This window comes from Eptatretus burgeri, chromosome 2 (assembly GCF_056783735.1).
Source record: "Eptatretus burgeri isolate ZD-2024b chromosome 2, Ebu_testis_v1, whole genome shotgun sequence".
Lineage (NCBI taxonomy): Eukaryota > Metazoa > Chordata > Myxini > Myxiniformes > Myxinidae > Eptatretus > Eptatretus burgeri.
Window position 1 is genome coordinate 37,065,587 of NC_140962.1, and position 12,862 is coordinate 37,078,448.

Genomic DNA, 12,862 nt, shown 5'->3' on the forward strand with positions numbered 1-12,862 from the left:
TCCAACTTCAACGCAACACCAGCAAAATAAATGAAGGTTTTTGTGCATAAATTTCAGTTTTAGCCAGATTTCTCACACCAGTAAACATTGCTTTATTTTGGCAGTGTATCATGCCACAGATCGCTGCCGTTATCGCTCCCAAGAATAATAAAAATAACCCCATGTACATACGTGAATCAAAAACATGTACTGCTCATGTGCATACATAATACATCGTGGTTATATATCTGGGATCATTCCAATTGCACTGGACCATGGACTGACACTTTGGCCTAAGGTCTGAGGCCTGTCGTCTGTGCTGCTTCATGCAATGGCAGCACATGTTTTTGAGTGGACAGCTTGTCCGACTCTGCCCACAATCAATGGGGTGAAGGCAGTCCGTCGGCACATACATTACATACATTCATACATACATACTCCAAAAACGAACTGGCATGTATGTATATGCATATATATATATATATATATATATATATATATATATATATATATATATATATTTATTTTTTCAATCATTTTTAGAACTGCTTTGCTACTGTTCACTAAACCCATGAATGATGCACATGTTCACAGAGAAGAAAGAAATGTTGGCAGATATTCGAAGCCGTCTTTGGTTCACCTACAGAAAGAACTTTCCATCAATAGGTGTGACGTCTTCATCAGTTCACTGTCTAGAATGTTTATGAACATTTAATTGTGTTTGTTCTTTCTTTTATTGTTTACATGTCACTAACTTTCCAGCTTCCCATCTTTTTTCCTCCTTTATTTTTTTTTCATACACATAGCTCTCCCTAAATTTTAATTCCTTTGCTTCATTGCCCTTTATGCATTTTCTTTATTCTTATTCCCCTTCCTCCATCTCCGCTTCAACCCCCCCTTTTTCATAGTCCCTCTTTCACTTTACATCATATTCCTTCCTTCCTACATTTTGCCTTTCAATTTCATCTTTCCCCAACTTTTACTCCTCTTCCTTACTTATCTCCTTCCTTTGTCTCTTCCTCACCCTCTCTATCTTCCTCCTTTTTGTCCCCCCTTTTATTATCAACACTCATTCCTTTTTTTCAGCACTCTTCTCTTTTTTTCCCTTACCTTCTTTTCCTCCTTTTTTTCCCCCTCCCTCTTTTTCTCTTCCTTCAAACTTTTTGCTGCAATTACACACTTCTCATCTTCACCCTCATTTTGCAGCTTTTTCTGTTTCCATCACAATGACTGAATCATCCTGATTGAATGATATTTTTCTCAGGGGGCACTGGCCCAACCTCAGATTCCGGCTGGGGATGTATGCTTCGCTGTGGTCAAATGGTTCTCGCTCAAGCTCTACTATTATTGCACCTTGGCAGAGGTGATCATGATGATCCTCCATTTTTTTTCGTATTTTACAAAAAACTAGGAACTATTTATTGGAAGGACAGGAAGAAGGGGAATATGATGCATTGCAGATAGGAAGAGGAATGTCTGAGTAGTTGTACTGTAATTTCAATATGCATGCATTCCCATATGAGGGATGATGTCTATTATTATTATTTTTTATAACATGCCGTTTAATATCGTCCTCATCCTACAAAGTGCCTCGTTTTTATTCCTAAATGTACTGCAATTTGTATGTCGAACAAGGTAAAAAAAAATTGTTAAACAATTCATTAAGTTGGGTTTTTCAAAATTTTCTTAAACACTGATCTTGACTATGTTATTAATGAATACGGGTGCATGTATCTCCCACTAACTTATATGCCACTTAAAAATAATTTATGGTGTTTGTTTGATACTACAGGGTGCCCCACAGAAAACCAGGAAATTTGGTACAGTTTATTTAAAACAAAACAAAAACAAACTTAGATGTAGTATAAAACAAAGATACACTTTATTTTCAAACAAAACAAAAGCAAACTTAGATGTAGTGTAAAACAAAGATACACTTTATTTATATGTTAGTTTATTGATGTGGTAAAATACGGCAAAATAAATCTCAAAATATCAAATTTCCTTGTTTTCTGTGGGGCACCCTGTATTACCTCCATCACCAAAGGTGAAAGGATGTTGTATTTTTACCCCTGTCTGTCTGTCGGTTAGTTTGTTACTTGGCAAAAACAATTTTTTTTTGACAAGTATGTTGATCACTTTCGTTTGTTTATCTGTCCACTCACGTTTGATCACCTCCAGGTCACAATTTTAAACTGATCTTCACAAAACTTCATCAAATGGTCAAGTCGGTGGTCCGACAGAATCCTATTTATGTTTCGGTCAAAAGGTCGTCATAGGCCAAAGGTCAACTTTTTCAAATTTCTGAAATCGTAAATTTCCATCTGATCGACTTCAAATTTATAAAGACTTTGCACATCAGGTCACTGAATTCAACCACCAACTATGTTTTAGGACAACTTAGGGCAAATTTCTAAAATTCAAATTTCATCAGATTGACCTGAAATTTGAAGAGGATTTACATATCAGGCCACTGAATTCAACCACTTATTATTTTTGAGGTCAGGTCAGGTATGGGAGCATGCGCCAGAGCAGCGTGTCGCTGTGTCCACTTTCCGCCGGTACTCCACGGGCCTCCGTCTGGCCATACCCCAGGCAGATGCCTGGCCCATCCCCATCTCCTTGAGATGCTGATCAACCTGCTGCAACCACGAGGCACGTGGTCTGCCCATTGGCCTCCTCCACTCACGAGATTCCCTCGCTGAGAGAATATGGTGAACAGGATCAGCGTCAGGAAAAGAAGCCACATGTCCATACAGCTGACGCTCACGGACTATGCAGGTTACAAATCTCATTTGAGTCTCTCAGCAACTGCTCGTTGGACACAAAGTCCGACCAGCGATAGCCAAGGATTCTCCGAAGAGACCTGGTACCAAAGGAATGAAGTCTCCATCTCAGATCCTTGGTCAGAGTCCAAGTCTTGCATCCATAGAGCAAGACTGGAAACACCAAGGACCTGAAAACTCGGACTTTCGTCTTCCCGCACAGGTACCAGCAGCGTCACACCCCATTATCCAGTGAATCCATGACTCCCCAGGCCCGACCCAGACGTCTATTGACCTCTGACTCACAGCCAGCAGAGACATGAATATCACTGCCAAGGCAAGTGAATCTCTCCTCTACCAACATCCTCACCACAAACATATGCCAAAAGGTCAACATAGGCGAAAGGTCAACAACTTTGGTGCAATTTATAAACTCCTCAATTCTCTGATTTCATGTCCAAGATTTTGGTCCTCCATCTATTGTTGGGAGAGCAGAAGTAACATGTCCAGGGTAGCGTGACCAGATCTGAATCCAAATTAATCATTGTTGGATAAAAGGAAGGATTTGATGTCAATGGGCTTTACTTATAATTGGAACTTAGCCAAAAGGTCTGTGGTGAATAGGATTGTTTTTGCACCAGGCTTGTGTGTTGCAGTGATGTTGCTTGACTTCCAAGTATATGGAAGGTGAGCTCAAGCAAATGATAGTGTTAACAGAGTAGAAAGAGGATGAGCAAGAGCAAACATGCGCTGGTGCCATCTGGGCAAGTTGCAGAGTCGGTGTTGATGGTTTGCCAGAATCTTCACTTTTTCAGGTGTGAAAGACAGTGTCCATGTGCAGTTGGGTGCATGTGGATAAGGCAGATGCACTTTTTGGAACTTGCAAACTACAGCACCATGACAAGATGGAGTTCCATTGTTGAATCCTGTGGTGGACTAAATAGGATAGTCAAATCAAGTCAAGACTTTAATTCATTTCATTTAAAGTTTTGAGACAAATAGGTTGACCTATTTGGCATCCCATGTGTATTACCCATCTATTCTGTTCTTTATTTTTTGTTTTGTTTTTTTCCTATTGTGTATTGATGTCCTTGTCCCCTATCTTATATATTTGCAAGCTCCACCTTGAGCACTGTTTCACTGGTAAAATATAGATATGAATGCTTCTCGTAATATGGGCAATAATGTACATATTGAAAAAAACGGTTTTCTGTGCATATATTAGACCTACATATCTATGCAAATTGCATATTTTATACACAAAACTTTGCAAATGTATGATTGTATATCAAACCATATGAAGATTATGCGTTGAAAAAGAAAAGCAAAATAAACTTTAAAATTTGAGATTGATTTTTAAAAATGCTGTCAAATATGTTTTATATATATATATATATATATATATATATATATATATATATATATATATATATATATATATATATATATATATATATATATATATATATATATATATATATATATATATGATTGGAGACCTTTTAATGAGAAATTGGTTTTCAAAAACCCAATGGCAGTTGCTATGAAGCAAGAGTTGGACTTCAAACCTGAGATGAAGGTTGCATTCAGGGTTTAAGTTTTATGTATTTATTAGCAGAAGCCTGTGGTTAAAAAAAAAATACCATGATATGAAAAGAAGCAAAAAAACAGGAAGCCTTTTCGTGCACTGGTTGAAAGATCTCAAAAATGGGAGGTTACATATTTCTTAACAGCAAATACATTTTTTTCAGGAGTCTATTTCCTATATACACCGCTTGGGTTCAATTTCTTGTCTGATTGAAAAGATTATAATTTTCATGTGCACTACATGGCCAAAAGTATGTGGACACCTGTTCATCCAACACCTCATTCCAAAAGCATGTGCATCAATATGGAGTTGGTCCCCCATTTGTTGCTATAGCAGCCTCCACTCTTCTGGGAAGGATTTCCATGAGATGTTGGAACACTGCTGTGGGGATTTGCTTCCATTCAGCCACAAGAGCATTCATGAGGTCCGGCACTGATGTTGAGCGATTAGGTCTGGCTCACAGTCAGCGGTCCAATTCATCCCAAAGGTGTTCGATCGGGTTGAGGTTAGGGCTCTGTGCAGGCCAGTCAAGTTCTTCCACACCGATCTCAACAAACCATTTCTGTATGGACCTCACTTTGTGCACGGGGGTATTGTCATGCTGAAAAAGGAAAGGGCCTTCCCCAAACTGTTGCCACAAAGTTGGAAGCACACACAGAATCGTCTCGAATGCCATTGCATGCTGCAGCGTTAAGATTTTCCTTCACTGGAATTAAGGGGCCTCGCCCGAACCATGAAAAACAGCCCCATACCATGATTCCAGTGAAACCTCCAGCAATGTCATTGACTTGTGCTGATTGTTGACAGACTGAAATTGATGACTCAGCTGAGAACTGGTGCTGGTATGCATCTGATTTCCTGTTATAATCTCCTGGAGTGTGTGTGGGATGTTTGTATAGACTTTAGCCTTGAGGGACCCACCCCCCCCCCCCAATAAGTAGTCATTGGGAAGAAACAGATCCTGGGAGTAGGAAGGCCACAGATTGTCCGTCAAGAAATGAGTCAATCACCTGGGAAATGTCATCTCAAAAACTCCAAAATACCGTGAGACGTATGCGGTGGTAAATTGTCTTGCTGGAAGGTGATTGAATTAACAGTGATGTCCTGGTTTTTTTTCTCAGTGCTGAAAGGAATCTTCTCTGCGGCATATCTGCATATCTATCTGTGTTAACTCTCACTTTTTATCCGGCTTCTTTCCCAAAGAAGAAAGGTCCTGTTATACTGCTACATCCGATAGCACACCAAACTGTTACTTTCTCTACAGGAACTTGTTCCATATGATCATGCGCTTGGTGTTCTTACCAAAATCACATGTTCTGTTTGTTCACATGGCCGCTGATATAGAAGTGGACCTCATCACTAAAGAAGATGTTGTCCAGAAAATGCTGGTCGTCTTCTATCTGCTGTGCAATGTCAGTGCAAAATTCAAACCTCTCTCTCTTATTTCTTTCGGTCTGGTGCTGCAGTAACTGTATCTTGTACGGATCATGTATGATTCTGCCAACGGTAGCGTGAAGTTTCTACCAGCTGTCCAAGTCGGCGTGTCAACCTTTTTGGAGAAGCCTGTAAAGCTTATCTTACAGCCTCTATCTTGTCACGTGTTCTCACTGAAGGTTTTTAACCACTGTGTCATTTAATTTTATCTTTCACACTCCCAGTGTCTCTCAACTTTTCAACAATCCATTTGATGGTTTTGTAAATTGTGGAATTCTTGCATTTGGAGAGATCCTATGAAACTACCTTTGTGTAGAATCGTGTGATTTGGTCACAAAAAAAAGTCTCTCAAATAAGCATCCGCTGGGGGAACAGTGGGGAACAGAGCAATTCATCGACGTGGTTGAAACTTCGATGTGAAAGAAACTTCAAACCTTGTTCTTTCGGAGACATGAAAACAAAAGAGGGTCTCATTAGTAAAATTATGACAGCTGTTCGAAAAGTTGCACGTCATTTTGGACCACCCTGTAGATAACGCAACAAAACCTCCTCCATACTCTCCAAAAGTAGAGAGGTGGCCCATTGTGTGGATATTGTGAGAAACACAGATGGGGCATTGACAGTTTTTGATACATCATGGGCAAATATGAAAATGCTTTACTTGCCACCAACTATGCTGTGACATTCAGCCAATTGAAATTTTTCACGAGCAAATTCAATGCAACTTGCACTCTGTTGTGAGGCAATGTCATCGAGGCTTCTCGTGGGCGAAGCCAGAAAACATTTAAGGCAAATTGCATGGGATTTGCATCAACAAATTGGCTTGGTTTATGGTCGACTTTCGAGTCTTTGCATTGTGCGTGTACTAACCAGACTTGTGCTGATTAGAGATGGAGAATTTCTCAGCCTGCAGAAACTGAGCTATGAAGAATGCATGAACCAAAATGTGTTACTTTCCTATTACAACGAGTTGTTGAAGAAAAGTGTTGTCTGTGAACGTTATGCAAGGATTTACAAAACTGGATCAGCATATTCAGGAATGCTCATTACCTTCTGACAAAGAAAGTGTTCTTGTCTGTTGAATCGTAAGAAAATGTGCATCACAGTTTTATCCTGGCTCATCTTCAAAGCAAATTGCAATAGGCGCAGTCACCCCATAGTTAAATATGCAGGGCACTAGACTGGAATACTAGAGATTATGGATTCTAATCCGACTTTGATTGCCATAAAAATTCTGCCTCTAAAATGTAACACCACTTCTCCCTCCCCCACATTCTATCTTTTCTGGTTTTCCGTTAATATGTCCATTCAACTTTAACGTGAAGTTGAATTGCAGGCAATGAAAGTGTTTTTTGTTTCAGGGAAATATGAAGTGCTGAATGTCAGCATCCAATCTAAAATACTGTTTGTCACCATGTTAGCCACACTCCAAATTCCTGTCCTAACCTCCAATGCACACTGCGCAATGCTAGCCACACTCCAAACGTCATCAGCAGTATAGTCGTGCTCTCCGAAATTATGCAACCAGCAGCCTGGTGTTCCACACAGATAAATGAATAAAAAAAGTGCCATTTTCAGACACAGCAAACCCTCTCCTTAATGTTGCAGTTACGTTCCTTAAGAGTGTGACGTTAACTGAAACGACTTGAAGTGAATCCAATTTTCCCATAAGAATTAATGTAAATGGGGGTGGGGGGGGGGTTAGGTTCCAGGGAAAAAAATATCAATCAAAGCACATTATTTACATTCAGAGTGTAAGTTTTAAATAATTTGAAACAAACAATTGAATATCATCATCTCGTATTTTTTTCTCATCATCTCCAGGTGCTTCAGATTTTCGTTTGTTAGCTCTTCTCCACGTGATTGCAGAAGTTTTATAACGTCAGCTTCTTCCACTTCATCAAAACCCACTTTATTGGCCAAGCTGAAGATAACTTTCTTCATCGTGGGGACATCTTTAAATCCTTTCAAGTCATTGACACATTCAGACCACAACTTCCTCTACACACCATTCATGCACACCTGAGGAACTTCAGCCCAGGACCCACCGATGTTGTTATTTGCACTGGAGGATATTTCCATCAGTTTAACGTATAAACATGTTGCAGCTAGTTAGGTGCATCACTACTTGTCAAACACCTAATATCGGAGAGGGTGACACAACCACCAATGTTATTGATGCACAGCTCGGTGTATAGGAGGCCTACGGTGCCTTCAGAAAGTATTCACACCACTCGACGTTTGTCATATTTTGTTGTGTTGCAGCCTGAATTTAAAATGGATTAAATTTAAATTTATTGTCACAGATCAACACAAAATACCCCGGAATGGCAAAGTGAAAACGTGTTTTTAGAAACTTTTACAAATTAATTAAAAATGAAAAGCTGAAATGTCCTGCATCAATAAGTATTCCGCCTCTTTGCTACGACACTTCAAATTGAGCTCAGGTGCATCCACTTTCCTTTGATCATCCTTGAGATGTCTCCACAACTTGGTTGGAGTCTACCTGTGGCCAAGTCAATTGATTGGATATGATTTAGAAAGAAACACACCTTTCAATATCACGTCCCACAGTTGACAGTGCATGTCAGAGCAGAAACTCCACCATGAAGTTCATGGAACTGTCCGTAGAATTCCGAGATAGAATTGTGAGGCATAGATCTGCGGAAGGGTATAAAACAATTTTGAGTGTCAAGTTCCCAAGAGCACAGTGATCTCCATCATGGGGAAATGGAAAGAATACAGAACTACCCAGACCCTTCTTAGACTTGGCCGTCCGACAGAACTGGGCAACCGAGCAAGAAGGACCTTGGTCAGGGAGGGGATCAAAAACCCAGTGACCACTCTGACAGAACTACATAGTTCCTTGGCTGAAATGGGAGAACCTGCCGGAAGGACGATAGTCTCTCCTGCACTTCACAAATCTCGGCTTTCTGGGAGAGTGGCCATACGGAAGCCACTACTGAGAAAAAAAGTCACATGACAGCACGCCTGTGTTTTCCAAAAAGGCATGTGAAAGACTGAGAGCATGAGAGGCAAAAAATTTTGTGATCTTATGTGACAGAAACTGAACTCTCTGGCCTGAATGCAAAGCACTACATCTGCTGGTGGAAACTGAGCACAGCTCATTACCCATCTAACACCATCCCTACCGTGAAGTATGGTGGTTCATTGCCTGCGGTTCAACTTCACATTAAAGTTGAATGGACATATTAATGGAAAACCAGAAAAGATAGAATGTAGGGGAGGAAGAAGGGGTGTTACATTTTAGAGGCAGCATTTTTATGGCAATCTAAGTCTGATTAGAATCCATAATCTCTAGGATTCCAGTCTCGTGCCCTGCTTATTTACCTATGGGGTGACTGCTATGGAGATGCTTTTCAGTGGCAGGACTGGGAGATTTGTAGGGACAGAGGCAACAATGAATGGAACCAAATATAATATAGGCAAATCCTTGAGGAGAACCTGCTTCAGAGTGCAAAATACCTTAGACTCCAGGGAAGATTTCATTCCAACAGGACAATGACCCTAAGCATGCAGCCAAATCAACTCTGGAATGGCTTCATAACAAGATTGTGAAAGTCCTTCACCCAGTCCTTCAGTCAGTCACCCAGCCAAAGCTTAGACTTGAATCCCATTGAGAATCTGTGGAAAGACTTGAAGATTACTGTTCACCGACGCTCTTCATCCAACTTGACAGAACTTAAGCAAATATGCAAGGAGGAATGGGAGAATCTCCCCAAATCCAGATGTGCAAAGCTGATACAGACATCCCCAAGAAAACTCGAATCTATAATCTCTGTCAAAGGGGCTTCTACAAAGTATTGACTCAGGGGGTTGAACATACTTATTGATGCGAGACATTTCAGCTTTTTGTTTTAAATGGATTGGAAGGATTTCTAAAAACATGTTTTCACTTTGTCACTATGGGGTATTTTGTGGAGATCGGTGACAAAAAAAATTAAATTGATCCATTTTAAATTCAGGCTGTAACACAACAAAATGTGAAAAAGTCAAGGGGTGTGCATACTTTCTGAAGACACTGTATACTGTCCTTACTCTGCGTGGGCTGATTTATGGTTTTGGATTTCTGGGCTGGAAACACCAGTATTTATGGTTCATCTTATCACCGGTATTTATGGTATTTTTTATACTGTCGCTTTAGTTAAACAAGGAAAACCATTAGTTTGGTACGAAGTTAGATGTAAAAACGACTTTAGAACAGAACATTGAACGACTTTAAACGAGTATGTTCTCTCATAGATCATCGACTTAATAATGAGACAATGTTAACCGGGATGATAAGTGACAACTTGCTGTTTTGTAGCACACATGATGTAAATTTGGAACCTTTTATGTGCAGTTTTACCCCGATTTACGTCTACCCTTTTTACGTCGTTTTGCAAATACATCATCACATTATTAATACTATTTCTGTATTCGTTGTCTTAACTCACACTTTCATTGATTTAAAAGCCATATCTTTTATTCTCCAGCGTTTTCAGAACTTACAAAACTGATAAAGACACCAGAATACATCGCGAAAGTACCAAATTTGGAGATTACAAAATTGTCGAAATAACTATTGTACTTTGTGTCGCACATCAAAAATGTATTGTGCTGTGGAATGGCAAAGAGGCATTGTAAAAGTTACCTTGGAAGTTATGTTATTCATTGAATGGATGCTGATGAATGTGCCCTTGAGGTTGCTGGGTTAAGTTTGCTTCCGACCACGGTGCGTACTATCTATAAAAATGCCGACGTTCCTTGAAGAAGAAGAAGAAGAAGAAGAAGAAGAAGAAGAAGTACCACCAAGTTCAACCGCTTTCGGAAGAGGTTTATTTTAATTTAAATATGTCTGGTAATTGTTTTATTTATTTATATATTCATATGTCTATTTGGATATTTGAATATAATTGTCATTAACCAAAACAAAGGGTTATACAGGTAAAAAGCAAATTATAATATGTGTAGTGGCAACGTCAGAAACGCATCCTCAACATAAACCAGGGTCTGTCTTTACCAAGAGTGTGATGTTAACACGCAGATAGAGAAATTGCGTTTTATAAAGTAATATCTCATTGGAACTTCCATCAGCTAATCTATTTGCTTGGATTATAAAACTTCAAACACCACTTCTCTATTTCACCAATTGTGCTTCCTCATCGTCACTCAGACTGTCTAAAATCACCGACAAAGCACTAGCAAGTTGCCCATGCCTGCAGGGGCTTCTAAACAGGGTAGGGATGGGGATGGCAAAAATGCAAATGGCATCTTCTGTCATCGAGCCGGCAAGCTGGGAGCAACAATTCCGATTTATTGCCACATCTGATGCAATTTAGAAGCTTTATTGGTGGTGAGGTGCTCCATTTGAAACTGTTTGTTTGATGTATGTAGCTTTTTGATGCCTAGAGTCCATAATAAAAATTTGTATTGGTGTCAAATCCAGTGACTAATTGCATATTAATGGTCAGATTGAACATAATCGATATCCTTCACTGTTTATGAGCATTGTGGAAAGGGCTTACACAAAATACTTTTGGTATTTTGCTGTCTATTTTGGTGCCATTTCTTTCATTTTCATCACCTTTCTCATTGTCCTATCAGAGTGGAGATGGAAGGAGGGTTTAAAGCAACCAGCTGCCTACTACAGAGTCCTTCATTGCTTCTTGGATCAGAAGGACTGTCTGTACTCCATACATCAGATTGGTAAAAAGTAGTAATTAAGCACCTGAGGTGGAGAGAGATATGGACATTGGCAACCTAAATGAAGAGAAAGATTATTGTTATTTTCCATTCTGTTTACAGCTCAGATGGGAGTTGGTGAAGGAAAAGCAGTGGGACAGTGGTATGGGCCGAATACAGTGGCTCAAGTTCTGCGGTGAGCTCCCACTACCCTTAATACATATGTTCTTATTTTCATCAATTTTTCACCTCAAAATACAAGTCAACTTTCCAATGTCCTTTACATGTTTTCTATTTTGGTCTCCTTCCTCCCCACAGGAAGCTGTCATTATTTGATGATTGGAGCTCTTTGTCTGTGCATGTTGCCATGGATAATACTGTTGTTATTGAGGACATCCGTGAGTAAGCGGGTTCATCTGATTTGTGTATACTAATTGCAAGTGAGGACAATTAATACTTGGTATACTAAAGAGATTAAATATTTATGCTTTCTTTGATTAGATTTCTAACCTAACTTCCAAACCTGATTAGGATCATATTCTCAAACCTCAAATCTCCCATTGTGAGATGGGCTCAAACATATCCAAAATGTACAAAGCACCTTTTTGGAGGGTAGTAGGGTGATGGTTGAAGTTAGCACACTGAAAAAGGAATGTTTTCTGCATAACCGTGTTCTGCATATCCATAACCTGCTCCTGGCCACTTATAAATGTCATTGCGTAGTCCTATTTGTGAATACAGTACTCTACTTCAATAAGTTTTTATTTTTATTTTTATGTCATTTGCTGGAGGATCCTCACAAACTTTCTCTCTACTCCAACCAAATTTTCACAAATTGGGGTACAGTCATGACCAAGTTAATGAGCCAGTGGTGAGGACACTGGACTGACTTCTTAGAGTTTGTGGAGTAAGATATACCAGAAGCCAACATTATTAAGGATTTAGATTCTCAGCTTGTGGAAAATTACCATGTCATTGTGGCATTGTCAGCAATAGCCCAGCTGGTTCATCAGTGCCCTTTAATGAGGGATAATCTTTCCATGCCACTTGGCCTGACTCGTGTTATCAGGGCAACTTGGGTTTGGAACAAAAATGCTACTATTGAAAAAGTGGTGCTGCCCAAAATCTTCCTTTCCAAAACAAGAAGACTTTAGTAAATATGACAAATAATCATTATACTTACACTCAAAACTGAAGGCATAACTGATGAGTATAGCTCCTGACTGGTCAGCAAAACTAGTTGGTGGTGCCTTCCATTTTGAATGTGAATCTACCCAACCACAACCAGTTTTTTGTTAACATACCCTCTATGACAGGCTTTTTTTTGTTACTTAAAAAAGTTTTTTTTTCTGAATGCGCCATTAGGTGTAAATTATACTTCTATTTCAAAAACTTCGAACAACTAGATTGA

The 12,862-nt window shown here is 39.4% G+C and overlaps 1 protein-coding gene across 4 annotated transcripts in view; it reads left to right on the top strand.

The window, feature by feature from the left end:
• The window catches only part of LOC147031818 (cysteine protease ATG4B-like), a 106,080-nt gene that overhangs the window by 42,196 nt on the left and 51,022 nt on the right, over positions 1-12,862 (top strand). For all 4 annotated transcript variants that reach the window (XM_085867908.1, XM_085867900.1, XM_085867917.1 and 1 more), the window contains 5 exons: positions 574-645; positions 1,244-1,342; positions 11,374-11,475; positions 11,575-11,647; positions 11,770-11,849. In XM_085867908.1, coding sequence (XP_085724034.1) covers positions 574-645; positions 1,244-1,342; positions 11,374-11,475; positions 11,575-11,647; positions 11,770-11,849 — 426 coding nt within the window. The remainder of the gene's footprint in view (positions 1-573; positions 646-1,243; positions 1,343-11,373; positions 11,476-11,574; positions 11,648-11,769; positions 11,850-12,862) is intronic.